We start from the raw sequence: 27292 nt of genomic DNA, 5'->3' as shown, positions 1-27292 counted from the left end.
GAAAAAGTTGGCTCGCGAAAAATGGCTGACCAAAGAGCTTCGAGGAAAAAAGCTTTCTAGCGCTCTTTTTTAGTGATACGAAAAGCCATTTTCAACCTGTAACATGTCTTTGGTTCCAGGTATTAACTTTCTATGTATTGTATTGTTTAGTTTGACATAATTAACATGGTTGCAAAATATGGGTTCAGCATGAACTTAGTGGATGCTGTCCTTGTTCTTGTTTATCTGGTTTCTTATGTATGTGCCAATCGTATACATCACCAGTCTTTTTTGGTATGTATCGGGTTAAATCAGACCTTGAATGTTTTTTTCTGCTGTGTCCAATTTATTGTGTGAAGCTGCAAGTTTGATCACAAAATGTGAAGAGTCCTGGTTGAAACCGTCTCCGTGGCCTAGTGGATAAGCGTCCGCCTACGGAGCGGGAGGTCGTGGGTTCGATCCCTGGCCGCGTCATACCAAAAGACGTTAAAAGTTGGTACAAGTAGCTCCCTTGCCTGGCGCTTGGCATTTAAAGGGTAGTGCTTGGAAAACTGGTGTACTCAGTACTGGTTTAACCCAGGAAAGTTGTACCCCGTGTATCAGTGCTTTGCACCGAGCACGTAAAAGAACCAAGGGGTCTCTTCGAAAAAGGGTCTCGAACCCGGACTTCCTTGTATCCCACCACTGTCTCTTCAGCGTGCTGTCCCTTCAGCAAAAACAAAGGACCCCGTTGGAAATAAGTGCTTGCACTTTCACGGGTTATCCTTGATCGCAAGGTCTAAAGAAAGTACATACTGGTTCACCATGTTTTGCAGGGGTTTCAATAAGCGGACGTAGACGTTTTATACGTCCGGAAAATCGCCAAAAATGTCCCAGAATTTGACCTAGGGCATTTTGAAAATTCCTTTTAATAGCCTTGTACGCTCTTTTAATGAGACCAGACTTTTTCATATGCTGTGCACCATTGACTGCTTAAAATTCAGGGTTTGAATTTAACAATTTTTGACACTCGCAAATTTTTGCGAGTACTTAAATTTTCAACTCGCAAAACCAGCCACTCACTCGCATTTTTAAGGCAAACCTTTGTGTTTGCTAGGAAAAAGGATACCAGTATATTGTGTGGAAAACAATGGTTTCAGGTATAGTGTATTCTTAAATGAATATCATCATATATGATACACTGACAGTACGTACTGAGGAAGTCTGATCAGGCCAATATTGGTCTGTGCAAAATATTTTGAAAACATTCCTTTCGTCATCTGTGTTGAGGGTCAGTTTAATATTCAACTCCCTCTTCCACATCGAAACAGTTTTAACGAACATATTATTTCGTTTTGGCTGCTTCTTTTGGAACTGATCGATCATTGCCATCAGCGATTTTAAAATCAACACGCGTAAAAAAAACTTATCTTTTTGCTTGTAGTCATTATACAGGCTGTGTCTCGATATGATTATCGCTAAATACCGCCGCCTAAGATGAAAGCAAAAGACCAGTCTAGAAATATACATAGTTACGAGTACCTGCCACATATTAACAAGTACCTGTCTGTGCACATAACGTTAATCTACATCATCAATTTCTGTGTGATTATTGGAAAACGAAAGTAGGCATTTCTAAAATAAGTTTTATATCTGTTGTGCAGGAACTGATCTCCGATTATGTTCATAACTTTTTCGAGGATTGCATATGTTCTGCAAATTTTGAACTCGCAAATATTTGCGAGTGTCTTTAAATTCGCATTTTTCAATTTTGGTTCGCATTTTGCGAGTGCTTAATTCGAGCCCTGTAAAATATGCCGTACTGCCCTTTCATCTTTCCATATGCCTTGTACATGTCATAATTTATGACAGCTTATTGTTTGTAATGAGCAGACGACCTGTGTATTCATAAACAGCCATCTTCTTATCCGATAATTAGGAAGAGCCAATTAGTGAAACATCGCCAGGAGGCGGAGCTATTGAATATCAGCCAATCAGAATATACAATGAGAACTTGTTCATTCAAAGATAAAAGTTTGTAAAATGCTATAGAAAATGCAAAGGGATGTTGAAAAATGTTGTCAAACACTATTAAACCTTGTAAAATAATTGTATTGTACAGACGAGACTCGCTATTTTAAATATTGTTGACTTGAAGCAGACGGTCACTGTCGAATTTTAGACATAGGAAAGCTGGCACTAACTCAATCAAATACGTCATCACTTTATCACTAAATGTTTTGAAAGTGTTTTTGTAAAATATTCATGATCAACATTTCTTTGTAACCCCCAAAAGATATTTTGATGCTTATGTCACGTTTATCTATCATGTCTACGATCTTGTCAAAATTTGCCGACACCGCTATTTTGTCGAAACCGCCAGTTATTTGATCAATGTTCTATGCTGTATAGGTGTTTCTTTAAGCAAGGGCAGTGATTTTTATTGTCATTTTATTCTAAAACATCAAGCATAACTTTACCAAAGACAATTGTATAAAAAGCCAGCCTGAATGTAACATTCAAACCCAATCCCTTTCATACCAAATAAAATTCATCCCCTACATATTTTTTTGTGTATTTAAGCCGGTATAATTGTTTCAAATGCTTAACTGTCTGTTTTTGTTTTATTTTACATGAATTTTGGGAGAAAAATGAGACATTGCACTAAAGAAGAATCCAGACAAGTAGTCATATTACCACAGACAAAAAGACAAATTTTAATTTTGATATTTAAACACACCCTTTTAAAATTTGTGAAAAAGCAACAACATTTTGTACAAGTCTGAAAATCATGGAAAATGGTTTAAATTGAGTATGAAAACAAAACATTCTATGAGGACCCCCCCCCCCCCCCCCCCCCCCCCCTTGTGACAGGGATGGACCCCTCCCACTCGCATCCTCATGCGCCCCTATACTAGACTCTTGTTATGGTTGAATATAAACAATAAACATGAAAACAAACATTTTGAGTTGTGCATCAAATGTGCTTCTTTACCTACAAATTCTATGAAAATTCCTGAAAATCAGACATGGAATTTTAAAAAATTCCTGATTTTGGGTCTTATTGAAACCCCTGGTTTTGGTATATATGATATTATCAATACATGATATACCTTTTGACAATATGTCCATAATTCAGGATTTGAATTTGAAATTGTTTCGCATGATTTTGCAATTGACATTGACTTTCGCTTAAGTTTGCAAAATATTGCAAGTGGATTTCTCAATCTTTACCGAACGAAAGAACTTGGTTGTCAAAGTGGGTCATTTTATTTCCCAATACACATAATGAGCTGCATGCACACTGTTAATAGTGTTAGGTGGAGTAAAGTACAGTCAACAAGTAAGACCCACTTTTCTCGATCACTATGCAGGGAATTCAATGATTGCAGATTTTCTCCGAGGGTAAAACTGTTTCCCTCATTAAAATCCCCCAGAGTTCCTCCAAGTGGCTGGTTTACAGTGGAGTTTGATATGAACGAAATTGTCCGATTTTATGACCCCGCGGCGGAACTCCGCGTCTTATCAGATAAGCAAGAAATAATTGTTTCTTGTTCAGATGTTATTTGTTTTTATGGTTATGTAATTTCTTAATTGTAGAAGTTTCTTACCAGCGTTTAATTTGTATCAGTAAATGCCAATTGGATATTGTCTTGACTTGTTAATAATAAACATTAAATAATTGATGCAGGAATTTCGTAAGGCATGTCGGAAGGGGAGGGTTATTAATCATATCATTAATTATTGGTATTTCTCAAGTTTTCCGACAATACAATATCGACGATATCGATCGACTCATGTTTCGTTTAGTGGGGGTATTATTTATATTGACACCGTTGACGTCACAGCAAAACGTGTAAAGCACGCTGCATGCTGGAACACAAAAGAGCCTGGAGCAAAGCGACTGCACGTGGGTGTATTCGTATTTAAAGTTGCAACAGCTAATATTTTTAAAGCCGGGTCGGCTAAATAATAACTTAAAGGGAATGTAATGAGTATTTTCAGATTTATTTATCTTTTTTCTAAATAAATTAAAAGAACGATAAAATAATCAAAGTTTAATAATAAGCAACACAAAATATAACTTTACACTAAACTAAAGACGGGAACGCGACTCAATTACATACGACGACCTAGCATAACCCTTGTTTATAATAACACAGATATCTTAACACGGTTCTCAATTGCAATTTAATAATTGGTTAGCAAACGGACTTGGGATTAAGAAACAAAATAAAACGACACATGATTTATGTTACTGAAATCAATTAACACTTATTGTTTACTTTGCGTTCATAGATGATTATAGGGATGAAGGTCGCAATTACGACAGTGGTGTTTTTCACACATTCCCATTTTGATAAAGAATAGGAGGAGTTTCGTTAATTGCACCGTCGATCCTCACCGACACGCCTTCATGCTGTTGTCAATCCTGAATGGCTGATACAAATGCCGTAATAGTCCCGACACGCCTTCTGGCTGTCAAGTCAACCGTTGCAACCGTTGTAATCGCAACATAACTGTGTATTGTCAAAACTGATGATTGTTTTGATAAGGATTGTCGCTACGTGGATTAAAGCATGTGGGCATAATTAACGCGTGTCGGTAATTAGCCTTGCCAGCGGAAGGCGCGTCGGGCCCGACAAGCCATAAAGGGCTGGCGGAAACCCTGATTGATGTATTGTCAGAATGTCTCTTATTGTATTGCATCCTAAAACAGCCAACATTTTACAAGATTCTGAACCATGACTACTGACGTCATGATATATACAATGTAGAATATACTATTTATTATTGGTGGTTAAAAATAGCTATGACGTTTTAGGGAATTTTCCACAGAAAACGAGGCAAGAAGGCCTCCAACCATGCGCTTTGAACGCATGTTTGATCTCCTGATTTTCCGAAAATGTGTCATTAGTAGCCTAGCCTTTTTCGGGAGAAATGTATTAATCGATATATATTCAGTCATTAGCAAAAACACAGAGAAAAAAGAATAATAGCAATTTACTGTAGCCATCATAATCGGTTGAAATTTTTAATAATTTTTTTTTAGCGTAGATTCTCATCAAGTGTCTGCAGATTTTTGTGGAGTAAACCTCTCGGAGGAACGCCGCATTTATAATTCTTCGGTCAACTGATCACCCTCCGAGGTTCCTAAATACAAACACCGAGGAACGCGAACATTTGATAAATTTATTGTATTGGCCTTGAAAGCGAAAATCCGCGGAGGGAAACAGAATGTGGGTCTAACTCATTGAGTGTACTGTAGTAAGATATTAAGACTTCATAAGTAGAAAAAGTTGAATTCAGTTCTGTATCAGTGTTTTGTTTCTATTTTGTAGCATTAGAGGAAAGTGAGAAGTCAGCAGGCCATGGCTGGAGTAACACAAGCCAGTTTAACCTTGAAGGGCAGAACAATAGCAATATCTATCAGCATCTCATAAGCCAAAACAATACTGGAAACGTGCCAGAAGCCCTGGTTGAAGAGTAAGACTTGTGCTATATTTTTTATGTATATCGCAATGACTTCAATTTTCTTATATTTTTAGTTTTTAGATAAATCTTTTTAGTTTATATATTATGCAGTGTTCATACTAACATTGATTGCCATGATCTGTTGAAAAAAAAGTGTGGCCATAATAAAATGCACCATCTGTCTGTCCATGCGTTTTGGTTTTCTGTGTCCAGGCTATAACTTTGGCATGGAGGGAGGGATTTTAAAATTACTCAGCACATGTGCTTGGTGCATATTGTCGATGAGCAAGTGGGTCATTCATATAATGAGTCATCTTTATGATGTGATCACATGTGCCAAGTAATTTTAAAATCCCTCCCTTCATGCCAAAGTTACAACCCAGCAATGGAAAATCATTCAATAATGATAATCCTGAAGGATTTTGATCACATGCAGAAAAGTTAATTGAACAAGTGTACCTAAAGAATGTGATAATTTGCACAAACAGTTTGTGTCTGGGTAGTTAACTTGGCTATGAATAGGGGTGATTTTAAAATAACTTCACAACACAAATGTAGGGATGCCAATTCAAATTTGAAGCCAGGATACCCTCATAAGAGCCTCAAAAAAGCCAGTTTTGCTTATGGGCAGGTGCTTCACCTAATTGGAGGTTTAAAGCATCCCCCAAACCCCTTGCTAAAATGCTTACAGCACTTCAGCTGCCAAATCAATCACTTCCCTGAAATAAATACCATGTGAAGCTGGTGAGTCATATGGAAAACCCATGTCAGTAGGTCATGTTTAAGGTAAAAAATCTTCATAATAAGGCTTGTCCTGGCTTCAGTATCGCCTTGCATTGGGGGAATTTTAAAATAACTAAGCACTAGGTTTCACCATGAAATAGCTTGTCTGTCACCTTAACAAAGTCGTTAAATTGATATCAGCTTCATATTCATAAAAACAGTTTGATATTTAATTTAACAACCGTTCACATACATGTTTGTTCAGTTCTATTCAGCAGTGGAAGTTTTGGACAAATTGAAAACATGGTTTTCGTCACATTGTGCATGTCTAGTGTAACAATCATGTTTGTTCTGTATGACAGGGAAATCGTAAATGAGCTAGGGCAGGAGTCTGCTGGAGGTGTCAGCCAGGGTCAAGTGCACTCACCCCAGCAGCAGCAACAACAACAGCACCAACAGCAGCAGCAGGTATACAATCATCAACAACCGAAACCCAACATGTACCACCACATTCAGCAACAAAAACAACACAGCTTTCAGCAACAACAGCAGCAGCAGCATTTTCTCCCTCAGCAACAACAACATATACGTCAACAACAGCAGCAGCAGCACAACCACCACCAGAAGCAAATACATCAAGAGCAGCTGCGAAGTCTTCTTCTACAGCACACACAGACCCAGAAAATGTCTGTACAGTCTCAGCAGCAGCAACAACAGCAGAGTCTTGTTAGTGTTGCAGTTGCGAGCCAACAGAAAAATGCCCTGCCACAACAAGCCAACAGCCAGCAAAGTGTTCATGGCCAGCAATTAATGATACAGAATCGCCTCCAGTATGTGAATAACAGTAAGATAAACCAGGAGGACGAAATGGACCGCCAGTTCATAGAAAACCAGAGAAAAATTGATGAAAATAACAAAAAGATTCAGCAGCTAGGTTTGCAAACTGTTCAAAACACCCAGAAAGTAAATCCTCAGCCTCCTGTGCTAAAAGTGAATGACTTTGGAGGTAATGGTCAAAAACACCAACAGGTGTCAAATGCTCTCCAGAATTACCAAAATAACCACCCAGGTAATGTGAATATCTCTATTCAGGAACCTATTGACAGTTTACATCAAAACAGTCAAACACCACAACAGCAGTATCAGAACAGAACTGTGATAATGCAAGGACCCAGACAAAACACTTTACAAAATAACACTACTAGCTCAAAAATGCTGTATAGAAGCCCCAGTCTACAGCCGATGGGCATGAATCAGCAAGTGCATCATCCTACCTCAAACATTAAGCAAAGCCCAGTTCAGGTGTCTTCAATATCGACCAATCAGAATCAGACATTGACCAGTCCCCTCTCTTCCAAGATAGACAAGAATAATGTAGTGTTGGAGGGCGGTGGGCAGTTTGAGGAAGGGCAGGCATATATGATTCGTGATCGGCAGGGTAACGCCAGGAAAATGATCTGGACCAAAGGAGAATTCATGCCAATGCAAGAACCAGATAAATCGAGTAAGTGGTTTGTAAACAAAAACATTTTAAACAAATATTTGTATAAATATTGTATGTATATAAATCCATCTTTCGTGAAAATTATATTTTTTGTATGTTTACATTAAAGCAAATTTACTGTTAATTATTCTTTTCAATTGGTGATTTATATGTGTATTTGTTTCCTTACTTCAGGCAAACAATTATACATGTATCTACAAATGTTCATACATGTATATTAAATGATCATACAGATTTATGGATAGATGAATTTTTATTTTAATCTGAGTTTGACATATTCTACATTTGGTGCTCCAGTCCAGCATCCAAACATAGATTCTAGTCAACAGAAGCGAGGGGGCAAGACAGGGCGTGGTTGTAACCGAGGTGCTGCACGAGGGCGTGGCCAGGGACCCGGGGGAAGGGGGCAGCAGTTTGGAGGGCAGCCGACTCAATTGGTCAGCATACCTGGCCAGCGTCCTCTACAGGGCAATGCCACTGGCATGAATATGGCTCCTGTACAAAGAATGTAAGAAAAGTGAATCCTAGGGTCAAGGTCATTGTCACTTTTACATAAAACAAAAAAAAAGAGTTGAAACCGAGTTTCACAACAAAGGCTGAAATACTTCTGTCAGTCATTGAAAACATGTTTTTGTCACATTGAGGCATTTCTTGTTTCCTTTTTTTATTGCTTTTCACAGGCACATGCGAGACAAGGCGGCGTATAGTCGAGCATGTTGTCCAATTACAGCTCTTATAATGTATCATATTTACACATAGATACAATGGTAATGAAATATATTAAACTAGGAGGAATCTTTATTTGTGAGTATTAGTGAGCTTACACAGTCAGAGAGGTTATCACAAATGATTTAAATGGCAGCTGCAAAGTTGTTGCTCTGATAATGGTTTCTGTTTCTGTAAAAGGATCATTCGAGACCAGAACATGGCAGATGTTAGACAACAGATGCAGCAAGCATTCCCGGCAATACAGACTCAGCCAGGTATAGACATGTAGATATTTTAGCAAATGACAGGGAATTGCACTGCAGAATATGTTTGAATCAAGAGTTTTCATAAATGTATAATGTATATATAATTGTAAGATTTTGATTGTTGTGAAATGTTTAAAGCTGCATTAATATACGAATGAGGCGTGAAATTAAAGTTTTTTTATATCAAAGAATATAGGTATAGGAAAGGAATAGTAGGCTCAGTTTTTTTCTGCTCATTTTGGATTTTACATGTGTAGTTAAAATCAATCAGTTGTTAAAAATATTATGAAGCTTCTTTTGCAATGTTTTTACTGAGTAAAGCTGCTTAAAAGTTACTGGTGTTAACAAACTATAATCATGTATGTTTCAGTTGTTTTTGAAATCCATGCTTTATTCGGTGTATGTTTCAGTTGTGCAGGCAATGGTCCAGTTCCAGCAGCCTCGGGCTCCTGTGTTGAACAAGACTTCCCTTCTCAATCTGATGCCCGCCCAAGTCACACCTGGCAAACCCACATCCACATCGGAACCAGATAACCCACCCGTGTATGTATATTGTTTTACATGACATTTTTGTTTGGCGTCATGAGGAAAATACAGTTTAAATTGAGGGTATTTTAGTTTGACATAAAAATATGTAATTTTAATCAAGAATATAAAATCATTTAGAACTGGGGACCCACAAATCATATCCATTTCACCAGTTTTGGTAGGCTTCTTTGGTAACGGACATCATGTTTGTAACCGATATCATTATTTTTATCTTATTATTTGAGTCAGTACATTTGTTATATCATGTTTCAGGACCCCAAGTGTTGACAATGAACCAGAAAACAAAACTGAAGCAGTATCTGAAAACAAGGAGTTGGCCCCAGTCGATCCTCCTAATGTCCCTGATGTACGTGGACTCCATAGAATAACATTTTTGTTAAATAACTTCATTTTGTTCTGGAGACTTAAAACAGATACTTTCACAATATGCTGCAAGTTTCATTACTGTGGATTAATTTACATAGTAACTTATAGTAACTTATTCAAGTCTGGCTAGTAAGTGTTATAAGCATTCTACTTTGAGGAGAATCTTAATAGTTGGAGTCAAAGTTCAAGTACATGTAAGTAATGAGTTGATTGTGATGGTTTGTGTTCCAGGATCCGACGGCTATGGCGATATGCCAGTGGTGTGGAACAAAGAGCCAGGACCAGCACAAGTGTGAGAGCTGCAAGAGAAGATTCACTAGTGCTACAAAATATGTTCTCCTCAAAAAGACATCTAACAATGGGACTCAAGAGTCGGACGCAAAGCGTCGAAAAATTGATAAAGTGATTGTTTGTGAACAAGGAGGGTTTGACAAGAAGAATTTTTATAGAACAAAGATACGAGAGCAGAATGCAGTGTATGTGCAAGTGTTAAATGTAAATACTGTACGAGGTGGACGTGGCATGCGGTTGGGGCGTGGGGTTGGGAAAGGCCCAAGGGGTAGGGGCAGAGGCCGGGGACTGCAGGGACCTCCTGGTAAGTCCCCTGCAGATTGTAGAAAATCTTTTAAATGGTGATAAACATTTCAACTAACTGTTCTGGGGTAACTGTGAAACTGAAACTTGGCATACATTACAGTGCTCCAGCTAGCCCATTTTTCAATTGCGCAGCGCCCGTGCCCCTTTTCTTACCGCCCTGCCCCCTTTTTGAGTAGAGCCCTTTTCACAAATGCTGTAGCTCCAATTATCCCGTTAGTGCCCTTTTTACTATTGAAATCATTATGAAAGATCGGAAGCCCTTAATCCGCTGACATAATTGAGACAAATTACGTAATATGTGATGATAGTGTTCCCGCTAGGTGTCACCATGCCCCCATTGACTGCTTAAAATATGCCGTACTGCCCTTTCATCTTCCCATGTGCCATGTCCAAGTCATATGACAACTAATTGTGTATTTGTGTAATGATCAGACGACCTGTGTATTCATAATCGGGATCTTCAAATCCAATAATTAGGAAGAGCCAAATATGGAACATCGGCAGGAGGCGGAGCTACTAAATGTCAGCCAATCAGAATTTACATTGAGAACTCGTACATTCAATGATGAAAGTTCGTAAAATGTGATAGAAAATGTGAAGAAAAAATGTTGTCAAGCACAATTAAATCTTTTAAATAATTGTTAATTGTATTGTACAAACGAGACTCGCCATTTTAAACATTGTTGATTTGAAGCAGACGGTCACTGCATTAACTGCATTATTAACAACCACAGTTGTGTATATTTGTGTTGTAAGTGCCATAGATTTGGCTAATATTTGTGAGAATTCTGATAAGTTATTCCCCAGGATCAGTTGCCAAGGACCTATTTTCCTGGATAAACGGGGGGTTGGCTCTGCCTTTGGCACTCTTCTACAAGTGTACACGTCTTGGATAACAACATTCAGTTTGTCATGTAGCTATGTGATCATAAATAAGTTAAAAAAATATTGATTGCTGATGTCCAGTTGTGTCCATGTTACAGAGACTGTGACAATCTCATCAGATGAGGAGGAGATGGGTGGTAGTGAGAGTCCGGGCACACCTCTGCAGCAGCGGTCAGCTCCGGCCACCCCTGTTTTCAACCCTGCACGATCACCCAGTCACGCTGACCAGCAGGACAGTCCAGATACACCTCTCATACCTAACATACCTATATCCACAAGGCCAGACTTGCTAAAGGGAAGAGTCGGAAAGATGGAAACTATGGTGGGTCAAGCGATATATAAAATTATAGCCATAATTTCTATAGCCATTATTAAATAGATAGTGAGAATCCATACAAACAGGGAATACATGTACTAACATCATTGATTACTTTACATTTTCTTCATTCCAATACAGGATGGATGTTCGCGGCCGGTCCGTGAGAAGTCTCCTTCGCCCACAGAGCTCATGTTGCAAGCCCGCACAGTAAGGGCTGGGTCCCTGAAGGGCTCCCCTGTGGAACCCATCCTCATCTCCAAGAATGGCCTCAACTTCTTCATTGAGAGTAAGGCTCGGGATAACACTTGAGTTTTTTTATGGTTATCATAGACTTTAAAGTAAAAGCATAGTTTCAAATTTGAAAAATCAGAGTACAGAAATCATATAGGAGTATAAAATATCTCCATTAACGAAAAAAAAAGTTTTTTTGAGCTTTTATAGATATTTAGTGCAGTACATGCATCAAGTCAGGTCAAGTAAACTATATGTTGTATCCCATGCCATAGTATCTGGTATGGGAGTGCATCCATGTTATTGACTAGGACTCTAAACTATTTGTGTTGTTGCAGGTGTGAAGGGTTCCCATCGGTTTACCATTCACCCTATGGAGATCCAGCAGTGTCTGGCCAGGTTTGCAGAAAAAACGAGTCTGATCTTCCTCCTCACCACTGCGGCCTGTGGTGCTCGCACTCGTAGAGACCTCGGTATTCCTGACTGGACAAACCCTAACCAGAATCCGCCTGAACCCTACTTTGAGCCAACTAGTAAAAGTAAGACATATATGTTACATACCTCTAGACACATGTGCAACGCATGTTTAAACATCTGTACACATATTCATGCATATTGATCAGATAGTGTTGAATATAGATAAAGATTATCATGCAAAATAATAAAAAGCATGAGATCACTAATAAAATCCTGTTTTATAAATGTGAATGTATTTCAATGCATCTTTTTTTGCTAGAAAAATCCTTTTGGAAGGGTGCTGCAGTGCTTTTTTTTTATAGCTGAGAGCAAGCTTTTTTTGCCCATTTTGGGAAAATGTCTGAAATATCAATCTGTTTGATTATTAATATCTATTGCTATAAATCATGCATGTTAATATTGCATATTGAACTCTGAATGTGATGAAAACAATAATTTCTGAATTCAATATTTCCCCAAAACTTTACATCACACAATTAAATAGGATGTTGATTGAATGAGGAAACAGCCGTGCATACTGTACATACTGGTACTACTGTTTTTCAGACATGTTCCATCAGATGGTGACCATCTTCCTGGACAAGATTGATGTGGACACACAGGTAGAGTTTCAGCGCTATATGGAGCTGTTCAAGTCCCACGGCAAACAGGGTGACGAGGGCTTCTTTATGGAGCTGTCTGAGGAGGAGGCCGAGGATGTGTTCAAACAGACCCTCCAGAATGCAGCAACTGTACCTCAGGTAAACATGAGAATGGGGGCAGGATAAAGGAGAGAATGTGTGCTGATGTATTATACTGCAGAGGAAACAAGTTAAGGGGAATTTGTTTGGGAGCCAGGTAGATTATCTTACAGGCTGACATGGTGTAGATTACCAGTAAAAAAAATTTGGTGCAATTTCCCCTTGCAAAAAACTGTCCATTTTTCCCGAAGTTTAATCATTTTTTCCCAGTTTGTTAAATGCAGATTACATAAATGAATAAAAAAGTAATGAATTTTTTGAAATATAATCTTGATAAGACTTACTCTTTCACAGCATAATGTATGCATAACAAGTTAAAACATGTATTTTTTCTATTATATTAGCTATTTTGGCCTGATTTTGCATTTTTCTCAAAGTCGACTATTTTTCCCCAATTTGCAAGGCACAGGCGGTAAAAATAATTCCAAAAAAAAATCACTGATCATTGTAATGTATTATGTAAGCCTTACTCAGATGTTTCATGATAAAAGCTGACTTTATTGTTATCTGCAGGGTCAGATGCGAGTGATTGGTATGGCACAGGTTACAGATCATGGTTACAGTCAACCTGATGAAGAGAATAGTCGATCACCATCCCCACCCAAGATTGGATTTGTGGGCCCTGTAGTAAGGTTAGTAGGATCTTCTTTATAATAGTATTTTCTCAGAGTTAATAAAATTCAAAGTTTATTGTATATAAGGCCTCCAGCCCATACACAAACTCAATAGCTTACAGTTATCAAACAATCATGATAGAATAGTGATAATGAAATGTTATGATATCAAACTCAATCGTTAATAACTCAAGTGTTATAATGACATCTGACAAAATTTGTTGTGACTAAAAAGGAAGTTTGTTAGTAAATCTTATGATTAAATTAATATGTATTCTGAAATTTCGTTTGATTTCATAGGGTATACTGTATTATATAAAGCACAATATGGCGATTGTATTAAATTAAATTATAACCAATAAATGCATGTTATAGGTTGCTGACGTACCCTCCACCCCCTGAGAAGGGCGGTATCTCAATCACAAACGAAGACTTATACTGCCTACACGAAGGGGAGTTCCTTAACGATGTCATCATTGACTTCTATCTTAAGTATGAAACCTCACTTAATGTAGCTGATTTTGTATGCTGTAGTTGTACATGTAAATTGTCATATGAATTATTGTTATGTAATTATACATGTAAGTTGTTAAAATGAACTGAAAAGTAATGGTGGTTTGGATTTTATCATTGCTTGACTGCAATTAACCTTCATGCATGGAGAAGTCTTAGATTGGATTGTTACATACTGTTGATTTCCATGTAAGTAATTTGTAAAAAAGTGATATTTTATCTAATGTCCGAATGTTCCTTTGAAGGTACTTGTTACTCGAGAGATTATCCCCAGAGGACAGAGCTCGAACTCACATCTTCAGCTCCTTCTTTTATAAGCGTTTGACCCAGAGGATCAGGGGAGCAGCAATAGACGATGATCCAAATCTCTCGTATGTATTGATTAAATATGTGCATTATAAAGTTTGGAAATGTCTAACAGACCCTTTTCTAGGAATTATGGGATTGACAATTTACCCCCAAAAAGATTATCATAAAAATATGGAGTATGCAAACTCTAGGAATGAATGAGGGAATTCTGTATGATTTAAATAATTTTGCAATTGTGAATGAGTTAGAATATATGACCCATTGGATGCCTTGAAAAGGCCATAATATCTGACCTATGGGATGCATGAAAAGTCTACAATTTCGTACCCATGGGATGTATAGAAAAGGTTAGAATATCTGACCCATGGATTGCGATGAAAAAAAGCCAGAATATCTGACCAACAGGATGCCTAGAAAAAAGTCAGAATATCTGACCAATAGGATGCTTAGAAAAAGGCCAGAATATCTGACATATAGGATGCCTAGAAAAAGGTCAGAATATCTGACCCATGGGCTGCCTTGAAAAAGGCCAGAAGATCTGACCCATGGATTGCCTAGAAAAAGGCCAGAATATCTTACCTACGAGATGCCTAGAAAAAGGCCAGAATATCTGACCCACAGGATGCCTAGAAAAAGGCCAAAATATCTGACCCACAGGATGCCTAGAAAAAGGCCAGAATATCTGACCCACAGGATGCCAAGAAAAAGGCCAGAATATCTGACCCACAGGATGACTAGAAAAAGGCTAGAATATCTGACCCACAGGATGCCTTGAAAAGGGCTTGAATATCTGACCCACAGGAGGCCTAGAAACAGGCCAGAATATCTGACCCACAGGATGCCTAGAAAAGGCCAGAAATCTTACACTGGGATGCCTAGAAAAAGGCCAGTATATCTGACCTTCAGGATGCCTAGAAAAGGGCCAGAATATCTGACCCACAGGATGCCTAGAAAAGGCCAGAATATCTGACCTTCAGGATGCCTAGAAAAGGGCCAGAATATCTGACCCACAGGATGCCTAGAAAAGGCCAGAATATCTGACCTTCAGGATGCCTAGAAAAGGGCCAGAATATCTGACCCACAGGATGCCTAGAAAAGGCCAGTATATCTGACCCACAGGATGCCTAGAAAAGGGCCAGAATATCTGACCCACAGGATGCCTAGAAAAGGCCAGAATATCTGACCTTCAGGATGCCTAGAAAAGGGCCAGAATATCTGACCCACAGGATGCCTAGAAAAGGCCAGTATATCTGACCCACAGGATGCCTAGAAAAGGGCCAGAATATCTGACTCACAGGATGCCTAGAAAAATGCCTGATAGGATTGAATTATTAGTTTAAAAAAGCAGGCATTTATTCATACATCATTGTTGTCATGCATATTTTAAACATTAATTCTTTGTTTTGAAAATAATTTTATTGCATTCCCAGATCAGTCACAGTTATTTTTCATATTAATGCTTTGATACTGTCGTTGCAGACTTCAAGTGAAGCGTCACGCCCGTGTGAAAACCTGGACAAGACATGTGGACCTGTTTAAGAAAGATTTTATAGTCATTCCCATAAATGAACAGTAAGTTTTTTGCTGTCTAAAGTGTTCTATTTAATTTTGTGGTGATAAGAAAAAAATCCAGCTTTCTGCAGAAATGTTTCTAAATTATAAATTTACTACCTGTTATCTTAAAACCTTATATCTTGCATTAACAACTACTTCACATACAGCAGCTCACAAAATCAAACCCTTTTCGCTGCATAAGAAATAAAGGGTACTGTGTAACTGCATTGACATTTGCTGTTCTGTATGCTTTCAGTGCCCACTGGTTCCTGGCGATCATCTGTTTCCCAGGTCTGGAGGGTCCAGTGGAGAACCGATATGTGCCGAGTGCTGTAGGTTCGCCACCTCTTGACTTGCCCAATGTGCCCACCCCACCTCAACCCACAGACGAAAACTTGGAGGACATGGAGGAAGAAAATGAGGTACGACTGAAACACTTTTTTATGCCAAACTCTTTAAGGGGAGGGGGCATTTAAAGTTGCCCTTGTCCATCTGCAGTTGTGCGCCTGGGAATTTGTGTGTGGCCGCATCCAGTAAATGCAGAATTTTGGCCCTGGACTTAGCTGAAAAAAAGCCTGTAGAGTATACAATATTTAGTCATGCATGTCACCTTGTAGACCCAACATCCGATCAGACTATCGGATGTAAATGAGCTATAGAAGAGGGGTGGCTTATCAGTTAGGGTCAGTACCTGTATTTATAGCCCAAGCATGTAAACAAACATAACCCATATCTGAGTGAGTAGCTACTTTGTTGGAATGCTTTCAGATGTTGTAAGGTAATTGATATATAGGGGTTCAATTAACAGATTAATTATATAAGAAAGTGTTTACAGCTTTGGCATAGAAATGTTCCAAAATGTGAAGTCTTTAGCCCTGACCAACTGACCCATGCCAATAGGAACAGTTCATATATTGAATGGGTGGTATTTCTTTTAAAGTAAAATTGCATTTTAATATTAAGTGTTTTTATTGCTTTAAAACGTAACACTCAAATCTACAATCTATGTTCTTGAACATTTTCAAAGAATGGTTAATTTATATTGACACAATTTTTCATAATTACTCTAAAAAAAAATTGTGTATAAGCGACCTACCCTATTATATTTCAATAGGAAAGTTTATTTCTGGCGGGATGATTTTGGCTCCATTTTATTGCTCTCACAGTCATTCTTTTGGATATCATCACATTGAATATGGATGAAAATAAGCAGTTGGATCTGTCAATTTTATTTAACGAGGAGCAAAAAATAACCATTGAAGCATTATTCAATCACAATAATTGGGATTTTGCTAAAATTTACAAATAAATGGATGTGAATGAACAGTCAAAACAACAGGATGTGTTACATAATAATTTAGAATATAAACATCAGCTGAGAATACATTGCCTTTGACATCAGAAGGAGCATTTTGGAAAATAATATTATTATATACAGGAAATTGAGAAACTGATGAAAATGATGTTTAAGATGGAACATATACAGAGTGTTTATGTTCATTATGTGTGACAACACATGAACAGGCAAGGCTCGGTGTAGAGTCAACACATGAACAAAATAGAACAGTTTGCAGAGTGAGATATAAAAAGTTCTGGCCAATGTTAGATCACAGTAATGCATGAAACAATCAAAAGTATTTAAAACAGAAAGCTAGACTAATGCAAGGGACAATGTTGATGTGACAGTATTCAGAATGCAAAGAGAAATAACGCCAAGATGTGTACTTGAATTGGTCTGATCGAAATACCCAAATACAGCTGGCATTACCATAATGATATCAATGTGTTATATTCACTGGAATTTTATTGTCCCTGTTGTGAGAAAAAATGCAGCTGAACTCAGTAAGTTTATATGCATGCCCAGGGCTCTCAATAAGGGCCGGGGGCCGGGGATATCCCCCGGCAATTATGGCTGTTTGACCCGGCTATTCTCAGATGAACAGCTGCCTTCTCAATTAGTAATATGTCATGATTGTATTCTTAAAATGTCCCTTATCTTAAATAACAATAATACTTCGTCTAAAAGTAAAAAAATGAATTGAAACGATGTATTACGATCAATTATATTGTTAAATGCGCCCGATTGCCGATTTGCATCGTGGTATTCAAAGCGCTTGTATTTGAACTAATATGCATCTTCAAGACTTGGAGTGCTTTGAATCCGACAGACGCTTATTTAAAATAACATGAGATGATATCGGCATATTAATTCGTTAAAGTACAACCCAGAACATCGGCGATAACAAGCTAAATATTCGATAAAACAACAACAACAACATTAAAATGCGAAAATGTCAAAAAGTAAAAAAGACGGGAAGGACGATGTTAAACAAAGAAAAATGGAATCTTTCTTTGTTTCTAGGTAGGTATATAAATGATATTCCAGTTATATTTATGGCGACTCAATGACAGCGCAATATATATTTCGGATACGATTATTTTCGACTGAGTTGATATTCTTTTGAAAGACCCAATTTTCTGTTACAATGACTGCTTTAAGCTAGTTTATCTGACATCTTACTGATACAGGTATGTGGATTGTTATATATATAAACTTTAAAGCTGTTTGATACTCAGGAATGATGCTTACTCTCTCCCAGTTTTTTGAAGGGTTAAAGACTTGGAGAGGGGGGGGGGGGGGGGGGGGGGGGAGCACTTGTTATTGATTTGAGGTATCAAGTAACAAAATGTCTGTCTAAATTATTTTAACATCTGATGTTAAGGATTTCAATATTGTTAAATGATGCTTCTGTGCAAACTGAGGATGGAGAACCTATGACCCGAGACGAGATTGTGGATCTGGTTCGGGATGAAGTGCTGGTTTATAGCAAGGCATTTGATCTGCCATGGGCTGATGACTCAGAGCTGGTGGATGACTATTTTGATTAGAAGATGACTTTTTTAGATGACTATTTTGATTCAATTTTCCTTTTTTGAATAAAAATATGTACGTTTTTGAACCATGGATTATTTTTGTTTACTTGTATCAATGGTATTTACACATGTAAAATGATGTTCAAAACAGGAATTTTGTTCTAATGAGAGCTAACCTTAACTGAATTCATAATGCTTAAAATCGTTTTCGGCCAGGGGGCCGCAGGCCCCCTGGACACCCAGCTGAATAGGGGCTCTGCCCCAAAAACCCCGCTGGGGGAGATCCCCCAGACCCCCCTTCTACTTTCCTAGAAAACCCTCCTACCATACTTCAAAACTTACTGAGAGCCCTGCATGCCATTTACATTATTGAAAATCTGATTCTAGATAGACCTGTCTAACATGTGCTCATGTTTACAAACAGAAGTTCATATGATCAAGCCAGTTTGTTAGCTCCTCCTACAATATTCAAATTTTGAAATTGAAGATATGCATTTCTTATTATCAAGACCATTTTTTAACATAAAACTATGATATAAGTATTCATATTGATGGACACACTTTCAAACTACATGCCTAAATTTTTATGGGTTGTAAAAATTTGATTTAAGGTTTAAATTTTGAAAAATGCTTCCCTGATTTGAAATGCTTTAAAAAAACAGGGGAAAACACCCACCCGCCATTACCTCCCTTTTATACCCCAGTTGGGTCTTTAAGTATATTAGCCCGAGTTATCAGGAATGTTAATCAGCATTTGAAGTTGTGCACCTAGGTTTTTGTGTGTTGCTTTGCCAAATAAGTGCAAACTTATGACCCTTGAATACTTAAATAATTGCCTATAAAACTTGCAATCTTTTGCTGTTTGTACAATGTATAAGATTTGCAATTAGTAGAGGTGAGTCTATATTAATAGACCTTTTCGGCACAGTTTGAATGGTAAACACGAACAACTTGCTGTGTACAGATTACTGGAATTTTCTCAAAATATTTTTTGGCATCAACACATATATTTACATCATTAGCTTTCAAAATCACCACCAATACCATTTTGAGCATTGATAATGATGACGCTCAATTCTTCAATCAGGCTTCAAGGGAAAATCTCCTTAATCTCTACATAGTACAGTGTTCGTGTTAAATGTACAAAGTAAGGTTTATTAGTGCAATTCTCATGATTCCGAACACTTCACCCTCAGGATGGTGGTCAGCCTGCGCCAGACACAACACAGGCCATGGAGGGAGACAACACTGTGTCCTCATCTGACACAGTCACTCCAGACTCAGCCTCTAGTCAGGATGGCCAGCCGGACCCCACCCCCACACAGTCAAGCACAGATTCAGACAGGCAGGAGGAAGACCAATCCCAAGGAAATGGTTAGTCATTTCTATATTGCAGTAGTAAAAATGTGTTATGACTTGTGTATAGGACACACCCACAGATATGAAGCAGGCAAAAAATACATAAAAAATCTAAAGAAAAACTTAAAACCTCTAATACCATAGATAGGACACAGTGAAAATGTAATACAGAAGATGTTAATTAATAAATAAATCTTTTTTAATGCAGTGAACAAAATTGAACATTGTACATCTAGGTACAATCATATGTACATGAATAATTTTGTGAGTGTATTGGATAAAGTTGTGTATTTCTGGAACCATAGATTGGTACATTGATATTTATATATCTGTTGCATTGGTAAGAAAAATTATTTTAAGATTTGAAGAATGAATTCTTAGGATGCAAGTGCTGTAAATGTTTCAGAAGAAGAGAAGCCAGAAGGGGAGAAGACTGTGAGTGGAGAGGAGGAGGAGGAGGAGGGAGAGGCTGAAACAACCGCCCCCGCCAGCCAGCCAGACAAGACCGACAAGACCGACAAGCCACCCAAACTAACACTCAGACCTGTCAAGGTATGATTACCTGCATTCACTTACTGTTTGTATGAAATCTTGTCCTCTTAAATTAACAGTTTTGACTTGAAGGTTGGTAAGATTTTACAGTTAGAATATAGAAATATAATAATAGAATAAATAGAAATATTTAGCCTAGTATTTTTTATAGAGAAAACGATTGCATCGTATAACCAACCCACAAAGGATTATAACATCATCGTCAATATTGAGCTCAGATTGGATTGGCATGAATTTCGGTTGGAATGGAATATTTTAAATTAGAGTAGGAATATTTTGACCAAACTTGTTATGAAGAAAGAGGTTATGGGACCTTTCATATGATTGCTTAAACGACCCCTAGGGTTAAGATTCCTGTAACTAAAAATAGAAAAGTGGTTGAAAATGAATATCATAATAAGTTAGAGTAGACATATTGCGACTAAACTTGGTAAGTTGGGACAGTTTGAGGATAATTTTTATGGTAATGCTTTCTGGGACCCTAGGGTCAAGGTCAAGGTTTTAATAGAGTTTATAGAGACCTTTCATGGGAAAGCATATGCCTATTGTCAAGGTCAAGGTCACTGTTTCATAAAAATAGAAAAAACATTGAAACTGAATATCCTCAGATTTTGTTGGCATATTGTGACCAAACTTGGTATATATGAAGAGTTTATGGAGACATTCCATTGGATTGCATTAAGAGCCTTAAGCTGAAGTTCTTCTGTCAATCATTGAAAACCTGGTTTTGTCCCATTTTGTGATGTTTATTGTACTTGTTTCAACTAGATGAAACACAAGTCATAATAATATCAAATGTCCAGTGACATGATGTTGATATTTTGTATTGTTATCTTTCTAGAACATTCGTGGTAAGCCATACGTGGAAGGTGATGGAACTGAGGAGGTTTTCACAGGAATCAAACAGTAAGTGAACATTCACAAAAAAGTGTATACAGGGGCCATCTCATGTACGTTCCTTTGACAAAATATGGGGAGATCAAGCAGTTCAGTTATGATGTATCTTATGTCAGTGTTACAAGTTAAATCAAGTTTTTAGAGAGGTATAAATAATACCTTTAAGCTATCTCCTCAATCCTTAATTATCATTTATGTAATTTATGTCTATGCTAAATGTTCTTATATACAATAAATATTGTTTTGCTTGAAAAATTGGAGAAAGTTAGTACCACTGAAATACAAATAATGTAGGATTTGACAATGCACATATAGTTATAATATTTCAAACTCTTCGTCAATGAATTTGATCATGATAGTATCAAATGATATTTCCAACTTTTTGTCAATAAATTTTATCATGATAATTGTAATAATTTTATGTTTAATCAATACAATTTTTTTATAATTATCATGCTGGTACATTTCAAGTGGTTAGGCAATATATTTAATCATGATAGTTATATCACTTAAAAAAGTCACTATTTCCCAATATCATGAATTTTAAATTTAATTTATTATCACTATATTTTCTTTGTACTAAAATGTTGCTGTTAACATTAGTTTCGATGTTTCAGACCGTGTGTGTTAATATTTGACTCACTGGCTGGGCCATCGCGTTCCCGTATTGTCCAGACACTCAAGGATTATCTTATGGTGGAACACCAGGTCAAGAAGGAAAAAGAACTCAACAGACAGGCATTCAAAGGTTAGCACCGTCCTTGTTTTAAGTGATCAAAGTTTTATTTCAAATTGGCACAATTGTCCTTTAATTAACAGGGTGAGAGTTATTGAATACTATACAATATTTCAAAACAAATTAGAATCAGTTGAGTCTGTTCAAGAAATTAGAAATGGTTCAACAAATTTGATTGCTTGTTTTTGTTTTGCCTTGTCTAGTTATAAATGAGTTCTTTCATAAATATCCTTGGAAAATCTTATTTCAGTTAAAATAATTAAAAGCAGTACCAATGGCAGTAGATAATTACAGCAATCTTAGTAATGCTGATGAATATATTTGTTTTACCTTTTCACAAAGGATGTGTCCCGAAGGTCCCCCAGCAAAACAACTTCAGCGATTGCGGAGTCTACATGCTGCAGTATGTCGAGAGCTTCTTTGAGGTAAGACAGGCATTGATCATTAATTTGCTTATTATCATTATGTTTGACTTCATGTTATAAACAGGGTAGAAATATCACTCAATTTTTGAATGAGTTGCACAATGTGTTGTTTGTGGTCCATACAGCGCAATATTTACAAATGCTTGAAGTCATGAACATTTTTTACCATTCTATTGTATTTCAACTTTTACTCTGTAAGAAATATTGAGCAAGAAATGCTGACACTTTACGTGGCATTTAAAAAAATATTAAGCTTAAGCTTGTACTTTTTGTGTGTAAAATCTAATAGAAACTAACAGTAAAACAGAATATTGTGTCCAATATTGCAGGACCCAGTGCAGGATTACAACACGCCCCTAAAGGGTCTTCATGACTGGTTTAGAGGCCCCAAAATAGACAACAAACGGGTGGAGTTACAAGATCTTGTCATAGCTTTGAAGACGAAATATGAGACAAAAGCTGAAGGTGACAAGTCCTAACCCAGGTTGGATGGTGTGAGACAGGATTATTTATTGATGGATTGTTATCTTATGGCTTGTGCGCCGTTCAGGATCAAGTGAAAACCTGTGGATTGATTGGTGTGGGCGGCCCTAATTAGAGGCACAGTTGGGTCTGCAGCAGGGTGGACTAGGCAGACAATATACAGACATTCTGATGCATCTCTAAGAAGAGTTGGGAGTTAGATATGAAAAGTTTGCATTGATGACTTGGGGCAAGGCTGTATTAAACTTTGAAAGGAAAATTCCTTATTCCATGTTGACTTCAGTAAATCATAATTATGTTGAAATTCAAAAAAGATTTGCTGTTTTCCAAAATCATGATTTTTCCATAGTGTTGTTGGAAGAGAATCATGGATATCAATACTTCACTATTTCTGTTGTTTCACTCATCACCTTTTGTTGTTTGGCCATGATGTTATGATATATCCCGACAAGGTTGTTAAAGCTGTGATGAAGTTGGATGAACATTTTATGGGCTCTGCGCTGGACAGATATCTCTCCTATTTTCATATGAAGATATTTTTTTCTTGCAAAGAGCCCCTGATTTGTATCAGTCTTAATTCACAAATCATTCATACAGTGTCAAGGAAATAATTCATTCAGTGTTCATACAGTGTCATGGAAATAATTCATACAGTGTCATGGAAATAATTCATAAAGTGTAAAGGGAAATAATTCATAATACAGTGTCAAGGAAATAATTAATAGTGTCAAAGAAATAATTCATACATTGGGAAGGAAATAATCCAAACAGTATCAAGGAAATAGTCCAAACAGTATCAAGGAAATAATTCATTCAATATCAGAAAATAATTCATTGAGTGTCAAGGAAATAATTCATACATTGGCAAGGAAACCATTCATGAATTGGCAGAAAATCATTTATGCAGTGTCAATGAAATAATTCATACCGGTACACAGTTTAGGAAATAATTAAAACAATTTCATGGAAAGTTTTCATACAGTGTCAAGGAAATAATTCATACAGTGTCAAGGAAAAATTTCATACAACATTGAGGCAATGCGGTGGCTATATGGTAATAGTGATTACGCCACACTTATACATAAATGAGCTTGATAGAAGCGTACATGCAGTCAGTTGGGTTAAAATGTACTAGACAGGTACATGTATTATAAACTATTCACAATAAAAGAGAGCAAAGAATCTCTTGTTTTGATGTCAGAGTAGAAATGTGCTATAAAACATCCTATGTGTTAAAAGGGATTATTAAAAATTCCTATTTTAACAGGGCATTTAAGTTTTCACTCAGCTAAAGTTTGAGGATAAAAATTATTTTTTGAATGGTAGAAGTTTTATTATAATGTGTAGCTCTTTGCAAGAGTTAGTTATGTAAATAAATTGTTACCCCCCTTGTATTTTGTGACAGATGTCAGAAGCATGTTACACATCAGTCCCTGTCAGTTATTGTATTTAAGTGAGCTAGAGCTACTTTTAAATGTATTTAAGTTGGGGTTATAATGTTCTTTTGAAAGTGATTCACTTTTATTAATAAATGAGAATTAAATGTACAGATGTGAGTTTGTGGTAACAAGTGTGTATCTAGATGTTGAAAGATTAGCATCAAACACAATGTACATGTATCATGTACTGGGTGGTCATTGTTTCATTGGCATCGTTCAGTGGAGAAGTATTTGTAATGTATGAATTGTACATGATATTGTACAGCGAAATGATTTCATTGAAATATAGTCTGTTACTCTTTTATGTGTTGTTAGTGGTTATGACAGCCCCGCAAACAAAGCTGAAGAGTATACACCCTAGTCAACTGTATGGTTGGCTGGGCAGGCTGGTGATCCATTGCAACTGTATGGTTGGCTGGGCAGGCTGGTGATCCATTGCAACTGTATGGTTGGCTGGGCAGGATGGTGATCCATTGCAACTGTATGGTTGGCTGGGCAGGCTGGTGATCCATTGGCTCAAGTATGCGAAGCAAACTACTCCTACTGACTGAGATATCACTGATACTTGGTACACAATAGCACCATGATAAAAGTGGTGACCGGCATACTTTTCATAAAATACAGCCTTCTCGTTTTCGAGCTGTGTCCTTTAATATGATTTTACATTTATGGAGGTTATGGAGCGAACTACTCCCAGTTTTAGAGATATAACTCATATACTTGGTAAAAAGTTTTACCCTGATTTATTGCAGCACCATACATATACATATTTATGTGATCCTTGGCATACATATTATTCTGTCTCAGTTATGTCCTTAACTGACTTTTAACATTATCACCATGATGTGAAGTAGTAATAACACCTGATTGGCTTTTTCCTAGTCTGTGCCCACTTAACAAGTACCTGTGACAAAGCTTCCTGTGTCTGGGAAGGGAACTCTGAACTAATCTGTTTCTGGAGTATGTCCAATCGATGCTCTATTGGGTTTAAGACGGATGAGCGAGCTGGTCAGTTCATTCGCTCAATATCCTCACGTTCAAGCTGAGTATTGATGACCAGAGCATGGTGTTGGTAAGTGTTATCATCCATAAAAACAAAGTTGTTGCCTATAGCACCAGCATATGGCCTCACAAATTCATCTAAGACTTTGTTGCGATAAACACTGGTTAAAGAACCATCATGGAGCACATACAGGTTTTTAGATCCATCACAAGACACACCACTTCTGACCATTACAGAAAAACCACCTAACTTATCGTGTTCAATGACATAAAAATCCTTGAACTGCTTGTTTTTCCTGTTTCCATACACATTTCCAACAGTCATAGATTTCCACACAGAATTTAGACTCGTATGTGAAAAGAATTGTCTGGGAAGTGTAATATTTTTTTGTGACCATGGGAAAATTCAAACCTTAGTCTTCAGTGATTTGGGGTCAAAGGTGGACAAACAGCAGGCCTGCTAGCTTGAATATATGCTGCATGAATATAATTTCTAAGGCTTTGCCCACAAATGCGTACTCCAGACGCCTCCCAAAATAGTGCATTTAATGTTTTTGCAGATTAGAACCTGCCTCGTTTGGCAGTATTTACAATGTAACGGATCGTTATCTTCTGCAAAGGTCCAGTTCAGAGATGTTCTACAACAGAGCTCTTTGCCATGTATTTTTGCCATCACTGACAAATAAATGTATGGCTTTTGTTATCACCCGCCGAATCGAAAATTTTAAAAGGGGATCTTGTTTTGGCGTTGTCCGGTACCATATCTTGGTAGGCATTGATCAGAAAATGTTCAAACTTGGTCAGAATGTTCCCCTTCATCATATCTCGACCACTTTTAAAAGTGGGTCACATGGGGTCAAAAACTAGGTCAAATCTTAGAAAAATCTTTGAAACATACTAGAGGCATTATACATGGTCAAATATTCATGAAACTTAATCAGAATGTTTTCCTTGATTAACTCTTGGTCGGAAATAAAACTGGGTCACATGATCAAAAATTAGGTCACTAGGTCAAATCTTAGAAAAATATTGTCCGAAACCATTTCATGGTAATGATTGGTCAAGTAATGTTCAAAATTGGTCATGTGGTACCCCTTGATGAAATATGGACCGCTTGTAAAAGTGGGGCATGTGAGGTCAAAAATTAGGTCACTAGGTCAAATTTTAGAAAACTCTTTGAAACACATTAGAGGCAATATGTATGGTCTTATATTCATGAAACTTGATCAGAATGTTTTCCTTGATGAACTCTTGGACATGTTTTAAACTGGGTCACATGTGATAAGAAATTAGGACACTAGGTCAAATCTTTCAAAAATCTTGTCCAAAACTATTTTATGGTGGTGATTGGTCTGATTAAGTTCAAACATGGTCAGAATGTTTTCTTAGGTTAAATTTCGACTGGGTTATAAAAGAGGGTCATATGGGTCAAAAACTAGGTCACTACAGTACACTCAACGAGTCAGACCCACTTTCCTCGCTCTCTCCGAGGGATAAAGTCGATGATTGCGGGTTTCCTCCGAGGGTAAAACTGTTGCCCTTGCTAAAATCCCCCCAAGTTCCTCCGAGTTGCTGGCTTACCGCCGAGTTTAATATGAACGATAGCATTGAGAATCGTCCGATTTTATGATCCCGCGGCGGAACTCTGAGTCTAATCAGATAAGCAAGAAATCATTCTTGTTTAGAAGTTATTTATTCTTATGCTTATCATCAGCTTATGCACATTGTTAAGCGTAA

The 27292-nt window shown here is 37.3% G+C and overlaps 1 protein-coding gene across 2 annotated transcripts; it reads left to right on the top strand.

The window, feature by feature from the left end:
* LOC128239106 (sentrin-specific protease 6-like) lies at nt 1-24857 on the top strand. Of its 2 annotated transcripts, none has more exons than XM_052955575.1 (23): nt 1-119; nt 5301-5445; nt 6519-7660; nt 7958-8168; nt 8567-8643; nt 9045-9177; nt 9436-9529; nt 9781-10144; nt 11130-11353; nt 11489-11636; nt 11920-12120; nt 12605-12798; nt 13312-13430; nt 13788-13904; nt 14171-14296; nt 15714-15806; nt 16045-16210; nt 19859-20036; nt 20431-20573; nt 21415-21479; nt 22088-22218; nt 22549-22631; nt 22961-24857. In XM_052955575.1, the coding sequence occupies exons 1-23, from the start codon at nt 104-106 to the stop codon at nt 23108-23110; spliced, it is 4320 nt and encodes a 1439-aa protein (XP_052811535.1). In that variant the 5' UTR covers nt 1-103; the 3' UTR covers nt 23111-24857. The 2 variants fall into 2 exon arrangements, with proteins under 2 accessions (XP_052811535.1, XP_052811534.1); XM_052955574.1 differs by having other exon boundaries at nt 20428-20573.
* Nucleotides 24858-27292: the final 2435 nt, after the last annotated feature.

This window comes from Mya arenaria, chromosome 6 (assembly GCF_026914265.1).
Source record: "Mya arenaria isolate MELC-2E11 chromosome 6, ASM2691426v1".
NCBI classification, from domain to species: domain Eukaryota; kingdom Metazoa; phylum Mollusca; class Bivalvia; order Myida; family Myidae; genus Mya; species Mya arenaria.
This window is presented reverse-complemented; position numbering and strand designations above follow the sequence as displayed.